Source organism: Phyllostomus discolor, chromosome 5 (assembly GCF_004126475.2).
Source record: "Phyllostomus discolor isolate MPI-MPIP mPhyDis1 chromosome 5, mPhyDis1.pri.v3, whole genome shotgun sequence".
Lineage (NCBI taxonomy): Eukaryota > Metazoa > Chordata > Mammalia > Chiroptera > Phyllostomidae > Phyllostomus > Phyllostomus discolor.
Window position 1 is genome coordinate 17211248 of NC_040907.2, and position 22028 is coordinate 17233275.

At 54.9% G+C, this 22028-nt stretch overlaps 1 protein-coding gene across 1 annotated transcript in view; it reads right to left on the reverse strand.

Annotated features, from left to right (window-relative positions):
• SLC9A1 (solute carrier family 9 member A1) overlaps window positions 1-19725 on the reverse strand; it is a 46965-nt gene extending 27240 nt beyond the window's left edge. The window contains exon 1 of the mRNA XM_028511837.2: window positions 18563-19725. Coding sequence (XP_028367638.1) covers window positions 18563-18914 — 352 coding nt within the window. The 5' untranslated portion in view covers window positions 18915-19725. The remainder of the gene's footprint in view (window positions 1-18562) is intronic.
• Window positions 19726-22028: the final 2303 nt, after the last annotated feature.

A 22028-nucleotide genomic window follows, 5' to 3' on the forward strand; every position in this document is an offset into this window, starting at 1 on the left:
AACAACACGCCACCCCTCACCCACTCCCACCTCTGCTTAAACTGCCTCTGATGGAGCCCTTCGCTGTGACGCTTCACACGCCTGAACTGCGTGACTCTCCTAGCAGTTCTCTGATGCAGGTGTCCCCACCCTCATTCTGCAGCTGAGGAAACTGAGGCAGAGAGGGGCGAAGGGACTGAACAAAGGCTCCACAGCTGCTCTTCTGACTCCAGAGCCACAGCCCAACCCTGCTTCCTCCAGCTCTGAGTCCTGACTTGCCGTCTGCTGTGTGGAGACAGGAGCCCGGTTCACTTCGGGCTGTCACTCATTTCCCATATGATCTTGGGGGTGAGCCGTGCACTCACACTAAACCCCTGATTCCCTCGAAGACCCCTAGCAGAACCAATACGCCCTCATTCTGTGAGTGCTCTGCCAGCAGGGGAACCAGGAGCCACATGGCACCCTAGCGAGAAGGAACGGAACTCTGACAGAACACCTCCCACGGCTGGGTCGGGCCTGCAGAGCCCCTGCTTACCACCTGTGTGCACCGCCTGGGGGAGACACGGCACAGCCCTCCGGCCTCGCACGGCAGCGTGAGGAGGGAGAAGGATCACCCAGTCCTGTGCGTTCTCACTTAGCCTCAGCAATGCCATGAGATAGGCACTATTTCCATTTTCCAGAGGAGAAACTGAGGCTCAGAGCTCAAGAACTTGCCCAAATGGCACACAGCCAATGAGCAATGAAACTGGTACTCGATCCCAGGACCGCCTGAGCCCAGAGGCGCAGCTCTGCCCCATGCTAGGGGAACGCCTGTAACCGCTCCCCGCTGCTGCTCTCCTCCTCCAGGCGCAGGTGCCCAGTCTGGCTCGGACGTGCTGTGCACGAGAGCCGGGCTGGAGGCTGGGAATCCGTCAGTGACTGAGCATGGCTTGCCCGCCTACGCCACAGAAGTCCCTGACCTCTGCCCAGGAAGGAGCAAAGAAAGCCTCCACCAGCACCTGTGTCCACCTGGGCAGGGCCCTGCATGTGGCACAGAGGCAGCGAAGTTCGAAGCCGTAGGAGGAACGGGAAGCAGCCTCTGCAGGCAGGACAGGACAAGGAGGGCCAGGACCTCAGGCAGAAGCCCTGGCTCTAACCAGCTCAGTCACTCGGCTTCCTCACGAGACTGCATGTTGATGACGACGGCACCCACTGAGGGCTCCTCAGTCCTCACAACGGCTCGGTGAAGGGCACTGTCACACCCACATCCCAGGTGAGGAATCTGAGGCTCAGAGAGACGAGGTCACTTGCCCAGTGCCACCTAGCTGGGTAGCTGGTAGTGGCAAGGCCTAGGAAACTGACTTGAAACTGAAAGGTACTGGTCCTCCAGGATATTTCTCAACCTCCTGACTTTATTTAAGCCAAACAGACAACACATGCCAGGGAGCAAGATCTCACATGCTCCGGATAGCTGTTTCCTCGATTCTCCAAAGAACGGGCCTACCTAGAACGGTCTCAGAATGCTCAGAGGAGCAGGCTGTCGTTGTGACCAAGGCAGTGGAAGGAACGCTGTCCCTGAATGCCCGTCCCTGCACTGTTCTAGCTCTGGGCCTTGGGTGTGCTCGGCCACGTGAGGAAAGAGGACCAGGTAACCTCGAATGGCCCTTTCACGCCGGCTTCCTGATTCCAGGCTGCCCATTTCCACCACCTTCCCATGTGATAACTTCTGTGACATTACCGTTCACAGCCACTAGCACATGTGTCACTCCACAGCCTCACCCTGAAAGCAAAGACCAGACTCGGAGCCACTCCCCAAACCCTGCCCTGGACCAACAGGGCACTTCCACGCGGGCCCTGCCTGCTTCCCTGATACCACTGCCGCGGGCGTTTTCCTAACGAGCTTCGGTTCCAAGGGAGGTGGGAACCAGAACCCGGGAGCCACTTCCGCCACCGTGTGCCTGGTACTGCGTGCGGTGGCTAAACACAGGGGACCGTGGAGCCCGCCTGGGCTGGTACAGTGCAAACCTTATCACGCCAAATTCTTCCTGGGGAGGAGCACGGTGAGTGAGGCATAAGCCTCAGCCCATGCCGATTAGGGTTTGGTTTCCGGATTCTTGACCTCAGCTTAGGCCATAACCTCACTGAACTGGGGGAGTCCTCTCTCTCCTTATGGAAGCTCCGAGGGCACAGGGTAAGGAACATGAACACTGAGCTAAGAGAAGTCTAAGAGACTACTCAAATTCAGGCCATCGTCCACCCAAAAGGACAGGGGGCAGGGGTGCTAGTCTGGCCGCTCAGGGAGAAGGACTGAGCTCCATGGGGCTGGGAGATCCACAGAGGCCCAGGTTTGGGGATAGGGAGGGTGCTGTGGCCTAGACTGGGGCAGCATGCCCCTCCCCATCCAAGCCCTCCCCCCTCCACCCCACCTTCCTGCTTCCTCATCCTCCGGGACCGGCAGGTGGCGGGCACAGATGACTGCCTGGGATTTCTCGTCACCCCTGTGGCCTTGGCCAGGAACCGGAGGGAGACTTGGCCTGGGAAATTTTCTAGAGTGTCCTTATTCCCTAGCAGGGAGTCCCTGCAGATGAAATTGGGCCCATGAGCACTGACCAGTGTGGCTCAGTTGGTTGGGCATCGCTCCACAAAGCAAAAGGTCACCAGTTCGATTCCCAGTCAGGGCACATGCCTGGGTTACGGGCCCAGTCCCCAGTTGGGGCGTGTGGGAGAGGCAGATGATCAGTGTGTCTCTCCTTCTCTTTCTCCCTCCGTTCCCCTCTCTCTAAAAATAAATAAATGAAGTATATATATTTTAAAAGTGGGTCAGTGAGAGCCAAGTTCTGGCCCAGGGAGACCGGGAAGCTGCAATGCCCACGCCGTCTTTGGTTAGGTTCTGGCCCCGTCACTCGCTAGCTCTGCGGCCTTCCCTGATGTGCAGGGTTAGCTTCTCAGAGGCCGCTCTCGCTCTGACGGCCCCTGATTTTACACAGTAACAACCAGCACACTCACATCACTTTCCATTCTGGATTTAAACCTCATGGACACCCTCTGAGGTGGCCATGGGTTCTCCTCTGTTAAAGATGAGCTCAAGAGCACACCCAGACAGGGCACAGCAGAGCCAGGACTTGCACCCGGGGCCCTAGAAGGCAGAACTTGCACCCAGGGCTCTGGGTTCCCAGAAAGGAAAGCCGGAGACTGATGCTGCCAGGCCCGGGCGGAAGGCCCTGAGGGACAGGTTCGGTTGTTCAGTCCAGCCTATCCCTCTCAGAGTGGCTCCTTCAGTGCTGATAAGCGGACTCATTCAAAAGATCAGATATTATGAAAAAAGCTGCAAAAGAGTATGAACAGCATTACTATTAAAAAACAGTTTTTATGAAATAGGATTTTACACAACTGCGGGGAAAAGTCCAGACAGACATGACGAACTGTGAAGAGTGGTCAGCCTTGGGGGCAGGGGGATGAAAGGGATGTGACCTGTGGTTTTTTCTGTGTGTGCTTATGTCGTGTTTGTGTCTTTTTTCCTTTTTACAAACAAACAAACAAAAACAAAATCTGGGGGGAAATTTTTTGAACACCTGCTCTAAATCAAAACTCAGCACTGAACACTGTATTGTAATAGATGATCTCATTTAATTTTCACAAAAGCCCTATGAAGTACAAGAATGTTCATAGCAGCTTTGCCCACAATTGTCAAAAAAAGGGGACCAACCCAAATGTCTGTTGATATAAGAACAACCCAACTGTGGCGTATTCATACGAGGTGATGCCGCACAGCAGTGGAAAGAACACTCCCTGCTACATATTCGATAAAGAGGAACCTCACGAAGATGCTGAGCCAAAGCCAGACACAGAGGAACACCTGTTGTCTGATTCCAGTTATGCGAAGTTCAAGAACAGGTACAGCCAACCGATGTCAGAACTCCGAATACTGGTCACCTTGGGAGTGTCAGAGTGCACAGTAGGAAGGGCAGGAGGCGGCTGTGGGGGTGGGGGGTGGACACAGACGTCCTCTCTCTGGACCTGGGTGGCTGCCGATGTGGATGCATACATTTGTAAATAGTCATTGAGCTTATGACCAGCACTGTATGTATGCTATCTCTCAATTAAACAAACAGGGGGGGAAAGGTTTAAAAAACATGCAGGGGAAAACTATCTCCAGGAAAAAATGATGCTCACAGGTCAGGTACTCAGCCTACAGTCGGTCGTACAGCTGGCGGGTAGTGAGGCTGGGATTCAGTGCCAGGTCTGATGACCTGAGGCCACTTGGATGTCCACTGACTCCTGACTGTCCCAAAGGATGCCGTGACTCTCCACCATGGGGCACTGCACAGGCAGCCTATCCCTGGGTTCAGATGTAAGGGCCTAATTGCTCCTCACTGCTCATCAGGTGCTGTGGTCAAGGCACCTGCTTATGCAAAGTGGAGCCTGGCGTCCCATAAGCCTCAGCACACTGACAGCTGCTGTTTCACTGTCAAGGCCAAACAAGAGCAGAGCCCAGGCCCACACTAGAGCTCTGAGCCTGCTGGGAACTGGGTCTGAAGGAGCGCTCTACCCCAGGAAAGGGCCTGGTGCCCACCCACTTGCCGGAACGGGCTCTGGCCCACAGTGACGGGATTTCAGATGTGGAAGGGCAGCTGAGTGCAGAACCAGACAGTGCTCTGGCCACTGGGCCACACTGCCTCGCACTTTCCCATTGGGCCCCCAGCCCCTGTTGACTCAGAAAAGCCATACCCTGCCAGCCAACCACACCCCTCTACCCACCAGGGACCGGGAGTAGAAGAGCTTTGAGGAACCTGGCTCCCCCCGAGCCACCCACACTCTGCTTTAAACTCCCAGCCTGCCCAGGCCCCCCTCCTTCCCCCTCCAAAGGGAGCCATTCCTGCTGCTTGGCATGTGTCCCCCTCTCCTGCTACATCCTCCCCACTCTCCCCCCAACTCCTACTCAATCCTTGTCCTGAACCATTTCCTGCAGTTTCCCATCTGACCAGTTTCTTGGGGAGGATAATTATCCACAGAGGGAGGAGGCGGAAAACTCCCAGAGCCAAGAATACCGGGAAAACCTTCATCTATTGCGTTGTCCACCTGCCAGGAGAGACCTTGCCCTACACACAGGCCCATCATGGTGTTGCCCCCAAAACCGCTGCAGTCCATGCTCATCTCCATTGAATCAAGAGGCCTTCCCGATCTGTCCCAAAGCAGGTCTGGGCCTCGTCGCCACTACATCTAAGCAGCAGTGCCAGAGCCAAGAGCCGTCTGTCACCAGGGCCCACGCTGCCTCCCTGTGTCACTTCAGCCTGCCGTGTGTTTTAGCTGTTTGCATGTCTTATCTCCCACGCAAAACTGGCAGCACGGAAAGGGTAGGAAGCTCCACCCACACAGCAGTGCTGACACATAGTAGGTGCTCAGAGGCCAGATGAAGAGAAGGTGGGACCCCCAGAGGCAGCCACCTCACCCCTGCAGAAGGAACAGGGAGGGGACTGCTCCAGATGGAAATGAAATGTACGGGAAAGGAGGACCATTTACACCCTTGGAGAAGAGCTGTGGCCTAGGGGTTGGGAGACTGACCTAACCCCAGCTCTACCACCACCCACTGTGGCCTGTGGGCAAGTTGTTTCCGCTCTGGCCTTCTGCTTCCTCCTGTGAGATGAGGGGGTTGGGCCGGGCTCCGTCACTGGAGCCAAACATTTCCGAGCCCTCACTCCATGGCACTGTCACTGAACCTCCACAGCTCTGCACACCGAGCACCACACAGCTGCAAAGGCAAGAGCCGGGCTTCGAGTCCAGGCCTTTTGACCCCCAACCCCCTCATCTTTTCCACTGCACCTCCGGGACTCCTCACTCTGTCTCTGGGATCCCTCCCAACAGTAAGGGCTGACGCTCTGACTCGAGGCTCGCCCTTCCTGGGGCTCACAACTCCCTATGCCACGTGGGGCCACAAGGTTCCTCTGGAACAGCCATTGAGGTCCTGGAGCTGGACAGCGCTAGCCTCCCACATGACAGGTCTGGTGACTGCCTGCCTGCTGGCGCTGGGTTGGGCAAAGGAGGGGGCAGGAGTCCAGCAGAGCCTGGCACCCACTCAGCCCTTTGTTTCCCCACGGACCCCCATCCCTCCTGCCCTCATCCCCTCCTGCCCCACTCCTGCAGCCCGTTCACCCCTTCTGAGGAACAGCTCCCCCTGGCCGGAGCTGCTGTCCCCCCAGCCTGGGCAGAGGTGCCTGTTTAGAAGCTTTGCTCTTGATGCTGTCACAGACCCAAGTGAGGAGCTATGGGCCAGGGACCTGCTTTGCTTGGCTCTCTGTGGCCAGTCCGAAGCCAGAGTCAACCCTCCATCTCTGACTCCCAGGCTGCTCTGCATGCCCCACCCCCAGGTCAGATCACATCTCCTGCTCAAAGCCTCCGACGGCACCACGAAGCACCCGGAATCTAACCCAATGCCTAACGCAGGGCCCATGGGCCCAGTGCGGTCTGACCCTTACCTTCCTCTCCATTCTCACACACCTCCGTCTCTACTCCAGGCCCCTTGAACACACACTCCTTAGGCTCCCTGGTCTTTGAAAGGCGGCTCCTTCTTGTCATTGCTCAGCTCAAAAGCCATCTCTTTAGAGAGGCCTTTGCTGACCATCCACAGTGGCCAAGCTCAACCCCTTTTACCTCTGTGACTTTCTAAGTAAACTTCTGCATATAGTTTGAAAAAAAATAGCGAACCTCTCTCACATTTATTGTCTTCAGGACACTTACCTGCTGCCCAACCAGGTTGTGCCCACCCTCTAACACCCCACACTGGCGAGTGAGCGCTGATACCAGAAGCCTCCTCGTCTTGCTCCTGGCTGTGCCCTGAGTACCCAGAACAAAGTTTGACGTGGGCGTGGGGCATGGGGCTGGTGGGGGGTGTGCTACGCATTAGACTGGTGGCCGGGGGCGCCCACTTGGAGAGGTGACATCTGATCCAGGGCCTGAATGAGAGCTGGAGGGCACGGGCAGTCCTCTGGGCTGGGGGAAACAAGTGCGGTGGCCGCCGCCTGGAAGAACAGGCCTGGCAGGGAAGGCTGGTGTGAGCAGAGCAGGGGAAAGAGCAGCAGGGAGTGAAGTCAGGAAAGGTGTAGGCCACTCCTCCCCTGGATTTTACCCCAAGTTCATCAGGAAGCGACTGAAAGGTTTTCCGCAGGGAAGCACCATGTTCTGAATGATCCCTCTGGCTGCTCTAGGGGGAGCCAACAACAGGCAAAGGGGGTGGAGCCAGGAGACCATCGGGAAGGCCACTGGAGTCACCCAGGCTGGAGATGCTCAAGCCCTGGACGGGGGGAGCAGACATGGAAACAAAACCAAGGGGCAAACTTCAGCCCACGAAGCCGTGCTCTCCTTCAGCCCTAGAAGCCCTGGCCAAGTCTGCACTCCTGCGGCTGGAGTTCCGGGTACTCAGGAACACAGCCGGCCGGACTCCCCAGTCTTATTTCTCACTGACCCCCAAGCCTCCGCTGGCGGGGCCTCCGCTCAGGTGCCACTCACACCCGCTGCTCAGAGTCTCAGCTGGCATTGCGACCTCGCCTGATCTGCCCCCTCCCCTCTTACGAAAGCCTTGTGACCGTTCCTGCACGAAGGACAGTGATGTGCTATCTGGAGCCCGCAGCACAAGGCCAGGCACTCGGCAGGTCTCGATCAGCAGGTCCCGATCAACGGTAGCTCCGTCCTACCGCCCACCTGTAGCAATGCCTACCCTGGGGACTCGAGCCCCACAGACAGGCTCAGCTTCTCTGCCCAGCCAGGCAGGCGAGTGAAATATGCTCGGGGATGAGGTGGAGGGGTGAAGAACACCCCGATATGTTTCCAAAAGCAGTCAGTGGCTCTGCACTCTTCACATCTCTGCACCTTTCTCCAGCTCCTCCCCCCGTGTGAGGTGTGAGCCACGCAAACTTCTGTTCAACCTTCAAGCCTCAGCTTAAAGCTCTGGGAAGCCTTTCCTGATCCACCCCCGTGCCCCCCCCACCCCGTGCACCCCCAGCACTGGGGGCCCCTGCTCCACACTTCACAGCACAGCACAAGTGCCGCCTTGCATGTTGGCCTCCCCCACCTCCCCCACCATGAGGCCGTGATTGCATTTCCTCATCTTTCCACCTTCGGCGAGGCATTTATCGGGCACGAACCAGTGTTCGCTGAGTGTGGATCGCCCCCTCTCCCAACCAGTGACCGAACTCAGACACTTCAGCTCCCGGGCTCACCAGTCCTGGTGACACTCAGCCCTTCCCTGGTGCCCCTGGCCCACACACCTACAGCCACCCTCCACGGCTAGACTCTGTTCTCCTCTCCCCTTCCTTAAATGCGCTAGGGCAGTAGCCACACCCACTTCTGAGTGCTTATGACGTGCTCAGGCCTTAAAGACGTTCCCCCATTTGAAAGGAGAAACTGAGGCTCAGGTAAGGGGGTGCAGTTATGAAGTGGCAGAATCTTCTGCCCTTAAGACTGGCACAGTTCGCCTGGCACCTCGTCATCACTGGGTCTATTTTAAAAATCATCATCTGTTCTGTAAAATTGTAACTTGTATAGCTACATGTCAAGTTGTCACACAAAATGGTGCTTTGCTCATTAAGTGTTTCAAGTGGTAAGTCTCGCTGCTCCAGCTAGCTGGTGCAATGCCTGTCAAGTGGGAGAAACACTATAGGATGTGGCACGGGAAGCCCTGGGTCTGGCTTTAGCGGTGTCACAGTCAGGCCACATGACCCTGAGCAAGTCACCTAACCTCTCTGGGCCTGTACCCTCATTGACCCCTCCCCCCAAAAAAAGAAAGAACAACAGCATCTCCCTAAAAGGTTTCCTGATACATATTGGAAAGTGCTCTGCCCACACCAGGGGCAGACTCACTAAGGGGAGAAATACTGTGTATTGGTAGCCACCTCACCCCGCACTCAGCACAGCGCTGGACACGTCGCAGGGCACCAGTCAGTCTCACTGGCAGATCACTCCCAGGTGCTGGGAGACTCGGGAGCCAGAGAAAACAGGCCCGCGTTTCTCTTCCTCCGGGATCCGAGAGGGGCCCCTAAGCGCCACCTTCTCATGTATGTTCGGGATGTGCCAAACTCGGTGTCACCCATCTCACAAGAGTACACTCCCCAAGCCTTCCTCACATCCCTGCCAGGTGTCACCCCGTGCTGTGGATGATCAAATTGAGACTCGGAAGGAAGGGGAGTGACTTGCCCGAAGTCGCGCTGCTGGAAGTGGCAAGGCTGAGATTCCAGGTGAAGCCTGTTGGGCTGCAAAGCCTCCGCTCCTCACCACCCCGTTTCCCGGGGGAGCTACTCGCTCCTATGCAGTGCACAGGTCCCGCTCCGAGCAGAAGTTTCTGGTTGTGCCCAGTGAGACCTATTTCACTCAAGCATCTCATCTAAATCCCGGTTCACCCATCACTACCACAAAGTACCCTCCCCCCAAGTAAGGTCTTTCTGCCTCCTCTAAACCCTCATGGAATTCCATGTGCACGTTGAATTGCAGCTGCTTCCTCCTGCCTGGCTGCCCCGTGTCTATACTGCATTTCTCAAACCAGTCCCTGAGCTCCTGGGAGACAGCGGTTCTCCTGCCGGTTCCACCAGCCAGGCAGGCCTGGAAGGGTGCTGCTCCCCTCCCCCACTGAGGTGTAACCTGAGGCTGGGGTTGTGCCCGGCTGGGTGAGCTGGCTCCCCCGACGCTGGCATCCTGCCTACCTGCCTGCCTACCTGGTACAGCGTCCAGATTCCTGCAGGCCCTGACCCAGGACCCAGGAGAAGATCTCGTTCCCTGGTTTGATGGCAAAAGATTCTATAAAAAGCAGAGCACCCGGGCTCAACATCGTTTTGTGATGGAGTACAAAGGCCTGAGGAATTCGGTGGGTGAGGGGAGAAGCCTCTAGGCTGGCTCTGAGGTCCGAAGCCTTGCACTTGTTTCCCCCGCAAGGACTGGTGTGGCCAGGGTCAAGCGGTTCCCCTGCCACTAACAATTCTCCGATAAGTACTCCAGCAGGAAGCTGCCCTTCCTTAGCCTTAAAGGGCCCACTAGAGACTCACCAACGCTTACACACCAACATCCAGGCCGAAGACCATAGTCCCTCCTCTTGGTCCAGCTCTTACCACCTAGAGACCCCTGGGTCAGTTAACAGGACACAGGAAGCCCTCCCTCTGCCATCGGTTCACATGTGGCTCTGGGCACAACCTCTCTGGGCCTCAGCTGGAAACGACAGGCCTGGACCAAAACATCTCCACTTACCCTTCGGGCCCTGGGGCCATAGGCTGTGGTAAGGTTCTTTCTACCTCTAATATTCTAGAGCTAGAGTAATATTCTCTACTTCTACGTCCAAAATCAGGGTGAGAGCGGAGATGGGGGGCCCTCGGTCCAAGAAACAGCAGAGGCCCATTGAAGTTGCCTGACGCAAAGCCCTCAAAGCCTGTCCCCTTCGGGGGCAATGTCCTGCCTCTGCTGCCTCAAAGGTAGCTGCTCCACGTAACAGAACCTCAGAGGTGTGTTTGGGCCCCAGCCACTTTAGGACAAGGGCAGGGACCCGAGCTATCTGCAGGGCTCACCGCAGAAACGCAGCAGACCCAGGGGGCAGAAGGAACACAGAAGCTTCCCTGCTGCAGCTGCCTGAATCCCCAATCCAGAGAAGTGTTTCTGTGCTTTCCTTAGAGTCACCTTCCCCTTTCATCCCCCAGGACACAGCCTACTTATTCTGACCAGGTTTCTTCCCCTGACCTGGGAGTTCTGCAGTTCCCGGGCAAGCCCCGCTCATCCCAGGGTTAGTACCACTTTCCCCAGGGAAAGTCCTTCATCCTTCTTCAAATTCATGTAGCATGAAGGGCCGAAGCTCTCAACTTTTGGGGGACTACGGATCCCCCTGGAAATCTGTGGCTATTATGGACCGCTCCCTCTGATGAAAGTATACATATATAAAAGTCTGCAGATCATTTTGGGGGTCTACACATCCCCTCAACTCCATCATACACTCAGGAAGAGTCTTAACATATCTAGACCCTGGGAGAATGGCAGATCACCCAATTCATTCTCCCACCGAAGCTGGAATCCCTTCTAACAGCCAGCCCCCCTGAATGATGTTCTTCTCCCCCTGGCCACCCACTACTCAAGACCACCTCCTTCAGGAAGCCTTCCCGTATCTCTCCTTGTCCTCGTCCTCTCTGATCTCCTCAGCATCCCAGCCTGAGCCACACAATTTCCCACCTGTGCTTTCACCCTGTGTGTTGTCTTACTTCCCCAGCAAGAGAGGAGGCTCTCTGAGTACCCATTTATTTCATCCCATAACCCCGAGCTGGAGCTGGAAATGACCATGATCCTGCACTTGAGGAGCCTGTGCTTTGAAGCCAGGGATCATTGACAGCAGTGGCCCATCCCCCAAAGGACAGGGCTGTGTAGATACCCCTCCAAGGACGTCACAGTCTGCCCAGGCCTCACCAGAGCAGCCTGCCCCCCCCCCCGCCCCTCTGACTGCCTTTCCAGCTGGCAGGTCCCAGGGAGCCTTTCCACAGAGGAAACTGACAGACAGGGGAAACTAAGGCCCAGGAATGCGAAATGACTTACCATAGGTCGATACGCAAGAAAGCAGCAGCTCGAAGACTAGGACCCGGATCCCCAGTTCCCAGCCTAGAGCTCCTTCCCTTTACACAAGTGGCTTTACGAGTACTAAGCTCTGCCCACACACTGCCACACTCACACATGCACAGAGACGTTCTGAAAAGACACCGAAGAAATTCGGCACGGCTGCCCTCGGGGAGCGCAGCAGTGGGGGTGGGCGGAGAAGTGAGGAGGGAACTTCTACTTCCAACCGTAATGCCCTGCTGCACTTTTGGGTTTTACTTTTATTTGTTTGGGGTTTTGTTGTTTGTTGTTGTTTTTTTTACCATGAACATGTTTTACTTACTCATATTATAAAAATAAATCTGCCACAGAAAGGAGATTCTGGCCCCAACCCACTCCCAACACACACATAAAAACAAAGAGAAGCCGTAAGTCAACCTGTCCAGGTGCAACTATAAATTAACGAGACTACCTTCTTGTGTGGTTTATGGCCACGGGTCTCATTAATTCACAGTCACAGCGTGGCTGATGGCTGGAGGAATCTTCCCGGGAAAAGCTTAATTCAATTAGGACTCTCAGCAGCTCCCCAAGGAAGCTCTGGTATTCTGCTTTTACTTAGGCAAATCAAGGGCAGACCAAACAAACCCAGACTTGCCCAGGGAGACCCCACCCAGCCCAGAGATGATGCCCTTGCAAGACCCTCCATTAGAGCCAAGCTGAAGGAGGCTGGGAGGGAGGGAGGGAGGGAGGAGGCAACAGCAACACACGGACGGACGCGTGGAGCGTCGCTCTGTGCCACTCTCCAAGCTCAGTCACACGCCCTGGCCCAGCACTCAGTCTGGCCACTCGCCTCTCCAGCCCTTGCCCTCCCTCCTCAGAGCAGTCAGACTGGCTTCTTGGTGCCCAACGGCTTCCTGTGGACCCTGTGCGTACCTAAAAGTCTGTCAAGCACTCATTCATTCCTCAAATATTTAGGAGCCCTTACTCTGTGCCAGGCTCAGAAAGACTCTGTCCTCAAGGGGCTTACATTCCTGTAGGCATCCGTACTAAGAATAGTTCTCTGTGTCCCGCCTGCTTATCTAATTCTTCTGTATCCTTCAATACTGGCTCAGGTTCCACCTCCTCTGAGAAGCCTTCCCTATCCACCCCTGCCCTAGGGGACTGATTATTCCTTAGAACTTTACTTCTGCCAGGAATCCACCCAGCCCTGCACACAAATCAGCCACTTTCTCCTAAGTAGACTGGAAGGTCCTAACAATGGGCAGGGCCAGGGGTTCACACTTTCTGGTTCCCTGATGGGCTACAAGTTAAATGCCTGATGGGTAATTTCAGCTGACCTGCCTCTTCCACCCTAGCCTGAACAGATGAATTAATTAGCTGCTCCCAGTCCTGGCTGGCCAGGGCAGACACAGCCTCTGTGAATTTTGCCTGGCGCAAGGCAAGTGCCATGAAGTGTTAGCTATTTATAATTTTGGTGAGCCTGTGGGCTCTGCCTGACACACAGCTGTGGTGTCAGCCCTCCACCTGGTCTCAAATAGGCTGAGCACCGTGGAAGGGCCGGTCTGGGCTCAGGGGGGTGTGTGCCCCAAGAGCCCAGGAAGGGGAACTAGGGAGAACAGGACTTATCCTGAGCCTCACTCGGGGCTGTTTAAGGACACATCTTTTCAGGAAACAGCTTGCTGGGGTAAATTAGGGAATTCCAGATTTGCAGCAAGTCAGTATCAGAAGTCAGGGGTCAGGTCTGGCCTAACAGAACCCCAAAACTGGCCCCGCACGTTGAATGAGCTTTAGGGAGAAGAAAATGAAGTCAACGTGATCCCAGGGAAGGGGGGCAGCCCACTGATCCAGGCCCGACCCAAAACTTAGCTCAGTTAAAATTAGATTAGCCCATAAGATTAAAAATACCCACACGTAATCATGGGCTGCCTGAAAGTATCAGTTAACGTTTATCGGCATTTAAAGAGATGGTTTGGCCCAGTGCGGTGTGTGCAGACAACCTTGGGGAGACGTGTCTGACTCAGACGTTTGCAGGGGGAGTGCTTGCTGCAAAACTGGGCCCACACAGGCGATGGATGACTCAGGAATAACCCAGGTCCAGGGCTTGCTGAGTGAGACTTCACCCCACCATGGAAGGAAAGGGGGCAGGGCCTGGTGGGGGTGGGAGTGGCCGTGATGGGAAGAGGGAGGGAAGGGGGAAGGCCTGCCTGCCAGCTGCGTACAGGCCGGTGTTCCCAAAGGGAGCCTGGGGCCCCTCAGCTCCAATCCCCAGCCCCTCCTGTGTTTCTCAAGCCAGCCACCCCCGAGAAGGAATATTTGTTTCACAGTGGAGGGGGGTCACAGTTTTCCCTCAAATCCAGGGAATGATCCACAGAGAGCAGCCAAGACTTCTCTATTCAAAATAATTTGAATAGGAGATGGAGGGGACTACCAGAGGACAAGGGATATAGGCCCAGGCTCACAGCGAGACTCAGGTGCACCCATGTGGACTCACCAGGACAGAGAATGGGCCCAAAGCCAGCACAGGACCCTTAGAGTTTTCTCAGGGCAGAGAGAGGGCTCCCACCATTGACATCAGCCCAGTCCCTTGAGAGAGTCCTCAACTCCCCAGTGCAGGAGCAGTGAGCTGGGCACCTACTCCGTGCAGCGCCGTGTGCATCTGCCAAGGGGAATGTGAGGGGCAGGAGATGTAGCTGCACCTCCGGGAGGCTATGCAAGAGTCAAACAGAAAATAAACAACAATTCAGCATCACAGCAGATGACCTCTTTGAGCTGTTTCCTCATCTGCCAAACAAAGATAGCCTTTATCTCATATGACTTTCGTAGGGATTAAATGAGATCACTTTTATAAAGTGCCTGACTCTACTCTGGAGATACTCAATAAATGGTAATTCTTATTAAAACACACACACACCCAACAGAAGAGATGTCACAGGGCAGGCTAGGCCTGATGCCAAAGCCGTGGATAAACAATAAGGGAGATGGGTTCCCGAGGGGAAGTGAAAGCCACTGCTGGGGCTGGAAGGGCTGACAAGACCACTCGAAGGGGCCGGAGTCTGAACATGCCCCAAAAGCTGCTCTAAGCGAGCTGGGCACCACGCTGGGCGTCCCCACACTCACTCTCCACACGGGCCCCAGAAAGTAGGGACAGCATGTCACCTTCCCGATGAGGCAAGTCAGGTTCAGAGGCACGTGGTGCCTGGCCCAGGCTCTCCAAGCATGTCCTTCCTCTCCCCCAGAGCTGGAGAGGCAGGGCGGTGGCTGAGGGAAAGGCGGGCCTCGTGGGCGCAGCTAAACGAATGCAAGCAATGCGACCCACCCAGACCCTGTGAGTGCCCCGGGGCTTCTGAAGACCCACGTCCTACCTGAAGGCTCCTCCTCGCCCTCAGCTGACCTGCCCTCCCACTGTCCTGCAGTCAGCTGTTTTCCCAACGAGAAAAAGGTCACCTGTTTCTTTTTAGAAAGGTCCCATCTGGGCTTCTTGAGACAGCTTCAAGGTGACCTTTAAGTTGTTCCTCTCTCCTTTTGAGAAGTGGGAGGGAAGAGTTCTCGTCTTATTTTTACAGGAAACCAGTGGCTGGCTCTGATATCCTGGCCTGGGAAGTGGGCACAATGACCCCCGTCCTCCTCCCCCATCACTGACCTATCCTAGGAGGAAATGTCAGGATACACCTTGAAAAGATCAAAACAAGCTGAGAGATGTTTGTTTGCCTCTGGTCAGGAGACAGGATGAATACCTGTTTTATGGGCCCCCAGGCCTCTGCCAGGAGTTCCAGGTCAGGGACAGGGGCAAACAAACCCAGTGGGTGCCAGTGGTGAGCCGGGTTACAGCGAGGCTCTCCCTGGGAACTGGACTGGGAGCCAGGTGAACCGAAGACAAAGCAGAATTCACGCAGGGTCCACATCACGATGCTGGTGCGGGTGGGGAATGCACCTGGCCTAACGCTTGGGGTCACTCTCACAGTTCTCTAGTCTACACCCCCTCGGGCAGCCACCAGCCCCTCCCCACCAAGGAAAAGGCAAGAATGTCCGACTGTCAGAGGGAGACAGAAGGCCCAGAGGAGGGAGTGACTTGCCTCCTCGCCCACTGAATCAGTTACAGGAGAAGCCAGAAGCATCAACTCTGAAACCTCAGCCCCAACCCCACCCCTCCCACACGCATCCCTGAAGGCGTCTACCTGAGGCTCTGCTCAGCGATAGGTGGGAATGAGAACTGCACCCAGCCCTCCCTATTCTCAGAGGAGTGGTGCCTTGCAAGGGAAACAGCTGCCACAGATGACAGGATGAGGGCTCCCACATAGTTCCTACCCACACTGGGGCAGAGGGAATGGGCAAGACCCCAAAATGAACTCCTAGGTTCTTGGGTATCCCACAGTGCAGAGGGAACATGGCCTTAGTCCCCGACCCTATCTCCTAAGTCAGCTGATGCCATCTCCCCTCCAACTAGGACCGACTCCAGAGGCAGCTCAAGGGAAAGGACAAATCAAGTCAGTAGGACACACTCCGAGCCCTGAAACCTTAAGGAAAGACACCCTGCGGCAGCCCAGGGTTGAGGGACAGGTAACCCTCGGCCTCAGAGGAAGACTCTGGGAGGGTGAGGAGGGGGGATGCATTGCCTTCGGCGGTGAAAACACCATCGGGGCAGCCGCTACTCGCTGAGTGTTTCCTGTGGGCACAAGGGCCACTTTATGTACGTTCATTTAGTCAGTGGCACATCAGTGGCGCCGTGGCTAGATATACTACTTCCTCATTTTATGTATGAGGAAACTGAGGCACAGAGAGGGTAAAAAAAGGGGGTGGAGTGGTGGAGCCCTTATTTGATGCTACATTGCAAAGGTGAAGAAATAATGGGCTTTCACTTCTGCCGCCTGAACAGGGACTCCTGAGATCTCTCGGTCACCTTTCTCTCTAGTTTCTTCCCCAGGGCGGCCAGATGCTAGGACTCCTGTTTTCAGGTACAGAAAAATGCCCTTCTAAGCCAGAAACGCAGACTTTCGGAGCTGTGAAGGCCTTCAAGATCATGTCCAACTCTCTCATTTTACAATGGGAAAACTCAGCCCCACGGCGGAGTGCCTTGCCAGGGTTGCCCAAGTCAGTGAAATGGCAGAAATGCCAAAACCAGAAAGGGCCACAAAGACCAACTGATAGGTGGAGACAGGGGACTGGCCTGAGGTCACAGAGAGAGGTGGGGTGAGATGCCAACGTTTCTAGCTTCTAGACCGATACCCTTGCCACGGCACCATCTCTGTCCTCCTGCTGCCCGACGTCCCCAGCACAGGTTCTGGTGGGGATGAAGCAGGCCAAGCCTGACTCCACTGGCACTAGAGATGCCAGGCCTGTAGGGCCCAGAGCAGGAGTTCTGTGGTCATGCTGCCATCCCACCAGAAGTCACTGAGACCTACAACGTGTGAACCAGCCCCGAGGCTCCACCACAATGCCAGGTGTGGCTGGGAGGGGGCGTTGGAGAGAGGAGGGCCATGTATAGATGGTGCTTGTGAGGTCTCTTCCTGGTCTCACACAGCAAATGGCACATCATGGTTACTTTGGCTTCTTACAACAATTAAAACACAGGTTTTATGACTCAAATGATAAGTTCAAAGTTAGATTCTTGCCAGTTTCACAGGTGGGCAAAGACTTGCACAAAAAGGACCCAGCTTGTTCAAGGTCATGTTACTTGTCAGAATCAGCACACACGGCTCCCCAGGCCCAGTCCTTGACTTTTTCCAGGAAACTGGCTGCCATTAGGGTATAGGTGTCAGTGGCCCAGGTCTATGTACAGGCCAGGCCCTGCTACTGTCACAGCACCCAAGCCCTGCACCAGGACGCCAAGCTCCTCAATGTGTCCAAACAGAGTGCCCTGCTGCAGCGCGTCCCACAGCCTGCCTCACACCGACCTGGCACTGCCACTCTGCGCCGGCACGTCCTTGGGAAAGCTGCAAGGCTTCGGGCCAAGGGTCACAAACTCCCCAGACCCAAACCATCAGAGTCCCCGGCCCCCATGCCTCCCACAGACAGCTGGGGCTAAAAAAGCAAAGGCAGCTTTTAAGGCCGCCACCCCCCTCCTTCCAGGGACTTCTGGGCTATGCAGGCTGCAGGGAGCTCCATCAATCACCTAGCAGAGCAGAGAGCTCAGGCCCAGCAGGGAGACCCACCCTCTGGAAGGGGACAACTTTCATGTTTCCTTCTCCCAGAAAGAACATTTATTTCAAAGTCTCTTCAGACCAGAACACCCTGAGCCCCTGCACCTGTCCCTCTCCTGCTTGTTGGGAGGCAGACCACCAAGGACGGGTCAGCCCAGACACCACCTTGAGACACAGCCAGGTGCCAACCTGGAGGTGAGCTGGCGTCAGGCCAAGCTTCAACCGCCTCCATTCACCCTCCACCCCCAAAACAGACTGCAGAAATTCCACGACCTCCTGTCCCATAAACTGTTTAAAGAATGGCATTCCTGGGCCAGACACTGACTCAGGGGCTCCTGACCTGCCCGGACAGGCAAAGCTGACAGACAATATTCCAGAGATAAAGGAGGGTGAAAATGTTGGACCCCTCACACTTCTAGGTGTCCAGCACACTGATCCCTCACTAGAATCAAACTCCTTAGACAGGCCAGGTAGAAATATACTCCACCATGGAACACCGTCCCAATCAGCGTGTGACTGCGCTGGTTGCTGTTGACGGAGCAGACTGTGCCACTTGCTGGGAGACACTCCTTCCTGCGTTACACGCAGCTGGATGCCTGGCTCCCCTCAGGGTCTGGCCCAGCCAGAGGAGACTCTCGCCAGGTCTGGCAGCCTTCCTGAAACTCCCTAGTATCAGAAGCACCCCATGCTCTAATTCTGCTCTTTCCCGTGCACGATGTTGGCTCCAATCTTGGGAGGCCGCAGACCACAGAGGCCACAGAGCTCAAGCTTGAGAAGAACCAAGATGGCACGATGGAAGCTGCCCACGTTACAGGAGGAGTCCGGACCTTCATTCCTGCCTCCGGTGGTGAGGATAAGGATGGGGCAAGACGCTCACCAGGCTGGTGGCCACGAACGCATCGGAGTTAAACTGGACTTACCTATTTTCATGAGGCAGGCCAGCAGGATCCAGAGGGAGATCTCGAATGGTGTGCGCACATGTGTGTAGTCAATGCCCAGGACTGGAAAGGGCTTTCGGGTCTTCTTGCCCTCTGCAGCGTTGGAATGGTTAACAGGGTGGCTCTCAGGGGTGAGCTCTGGTGGGGCGGTGGTGACATCCCCAATTGAGCGTTCCCGTGGCGGCTCTGAGCCTCGGATGGTGCTGGCAGTAGGGCTGGGCTGGAGGCCATGGCTCCTGAGAACAGGTAGTAGCCCCACCAACGCTACTACCACGAGCAATGAAGGGAAGATTCTAGGTGGAGATAGGCCACAGATGCCAGACCACAGAAGCATCCTGCCCCTCCCTCAGCCCCGTAGGCCTTGACCCTTAGCAATGTGAGAGTCAGACCTGGGACATAGGTAGCAAGGGGTCAGCAGGTGGGAAGAAAGACTGGGGTAGTCTCTAGGAAAAGTTCATGTTTCAGAGGTCTTTTTGTAGAAGCAGTCCTCTGAGGGCGGAGGGAGGCTGGGTTCTCGGTCTAGCACTCCAAACTGGGGAAGAGGGACAAGGACCCAGGACGGACCACAGGAGGAGACCAAAAGGTCTGAACTCCAGGCCAGGGAAAAGGAGTGGGAAATCGACTGCACCCTAGGGCAGAGAAAGGGACAGGATCGGTTGCACCCCAGGGAAGGAAAAGGAAGAGGGAAGGCTGGGACTCTTGGCTGAGGAAAGTGACTGAGGAGCGGGGACTCGACGAAGGGGAGCAGGGAGCCTGCGATTATGGAAGGGATCAGAAGGGGGTGGGACCCACTCCAGGAAAATGAGAAAGGAGGCTGGGAGATTAGGTTGCGAGGAAGAAATGAAGCCAGAAAGCAGACGGGAGCTTCCCCACCCAGAGAAGCGCCGGGGTGCAGGCGCGCCGGGGGTAGATTCCGGGGAAAGGGAGGGGAGAAGAAGGCGGAGGAAGGCGGCCTGGCGAGAGCGCGCCTCGGCGCGGGCTGGGGGCGGCTCGCGGTGGGCCAACAGCAACACGCCCCTCCTGGCGGCCCCGGCGCGGCTCTGCACTCCGCCCCGGCCCAGCTTCAGCTTCTCCGGGTCCAGCTCCAGCTCTAGCTTCCGCGCCGGGTGCAGCCCCAGCGGAGGTGGACTGATACCTTGCTGAGCCGGTCACTGCCATTTATAGGCACCAACGAGCATCCAGCGTAAGCAGGCTAGAGGGACCTGTCAGCACCCTCTTGGTGCAGCGACCCCTTGGCGCCGACGGAAGGAAGTATTCCGTAAGAAGAGAGGAGAGCCAGAGAGGATGGCACAAAAAAAGTCCTGAATCTGCAGAGATTCTATCAAACAGGGGTAAATTGCTTTACTAATTACACAGCGCTTGAACACCCACACTGCAGTCTCATAAGGCTTCCCAATAGTTTTGTGAAGGATTTATTATCTTACGAATTTAGTTACCAGGTGACCTTGAGCAAGTTACTTAACCTCCCTGTTCCTCACTTTTTCGTCTGTGAAGTGGAAATGGTAGTAGTACCTATCAGACAGATACCGGGATGACTAAATGAAGTAATCTGTGTACAGTGTTTAAACTGAAGCTTGGCACATAGAACTACTATTAGTGTTTCAGTTTTTCTCATGAGGAAATGGGTGAAGAGAGTTCCTTAGCTAGTATGTAAATAACTATGTTAGTTTGCCAGTGTTGCTTTAACCAAATACCACAAACTGGGTGGCTTAAAAAAAAATTGTTGTCTCATATCCTGGAGGCTGGAGGCCTGAAATCAAGGTGTTGGCAGAGTTGGTGAGGTGGGGGTTTTTTTGTTTTTGTTTTGTTTTGTTTTGTTTTCACATAAGAAGAGATGATTTTTTGTACACATTCAGCCACAAATGATCACAGAACCAGTCCAGAATGTCGCAGGTCCAGGACAAAGGGTCAAAAGGGACTGTTGTAAGAGCAGCTTGAGTCTCTCAAAAGGTGGTTGCGGCGATCAGATGGCGATGTATGTTCTACATCCATCCGCAAGTTCTCCAGGGCAGGCATGCAGTCAGACAGTTTGTACCAGTGTCCCTGGCCTCTGGCTTCCCTCATTTCGGCTCCTATGGCTCCCATGGGTACACACACTAACAGTTTACTTGGACCTCTGCCTCATCTTTCTTCTTTTGCGCTTCAGCCTGTGCATTCACCTCTTCCTCCGCGTGGCTCTCATGGCGGAGAGGTTTCTAAGAAGATGGCGCTAAGGCGGAGAGCCAGAGTTGGTGGTTTGCTGACAATCTTGCATGATCCTTGACTGTGGCAGCACAACCCCTTTCTTCCCTCTGCGATCTCCCTGTGTCTCTGCTTCTGGGTCCAAATTCCCCTTATCATAAGGTCACCAGTCAGACTGGATTAGGGGCCCTTCCTAACAAACTCATCTTGACTTGATCATCTTCAAAAACACTACCAAATGAGACCACCTTCACAGGCACTGGGGGTTTGAACTTCAGCATCTTTTGGAAGACACGATTCGACCCATAGTAGTAGCAGAACTGAGATTTGAATGTACAGTGGTGGTTGGAATCGGTAGGATGCCAGAGGCCATGGCTGTACACTGGAATCATTGGAAAGCTTTTAAACACCACCATTGCCTGGGACGCGCCTTCAGAGACTTGGATTCAGCTGTTCCTGGGAAGTGCCCAAACATGATGGGTATTTTTTTCAAAAGCTTCCACAGATGATTCTAATGCACAGTTAGGGTTGAGAAATATTGAAATTACTCAAATGCCATCCCTACTTTGCAGAAGATTAAATCAAGGCCAAGCAGGTCAGGGTGACTAGCAGAATGATTTCAAAGGGTTTCAGTTCAGTTTAGCAAATGTTTACTGCGCCTCTTGACAAGCCTCCGTGCTGGGCTCTGGCAATACAGATACAGGACATGGGGAGGAAGGAAGTGGCAGTGAGTGGGAAGGGGCGCAAAATAGACACAACGAGGGCTTCTAGGGTGCTGATCATGTTCTATTTCTTTACTGGGTGGTGGTAACAAAGGTTACACAGATGTAGTTTTGTGATAACTCATCAGACATTCACGATTTGTATACTTTTTAAAAGATATGCTGTCCTTGCATGAAAAGGTACATTAAAATACTGGAGTCATTGACAGTGATGGAAGGTGCCGACATCAAACTGAATTCTCTCTACCTCACATCCTCCTGGCACAGGTCCAGTCACTTGAGAGATGACCAAAGAGCCTAGAGGAGCCTTCAGAGAAGGCCAAGGGTTTTGCATCACCTGGGAGCAGGTGAAAGGAGAACATCAGTTACACTGGAAAGAACCAAAGAGGGGAACAGCATTTAGGACAAGGATCGGAATAATGACGATAATGCCTCACAATTGTTCAGTCCCTTATGGTTCACCGCCCAGTGCCCCAGGTTTATCAATAACCCAAGTCCTGGTGCATAGTAAGGGCTCATTTTCATTTTATAGGTGAAAAACCAGG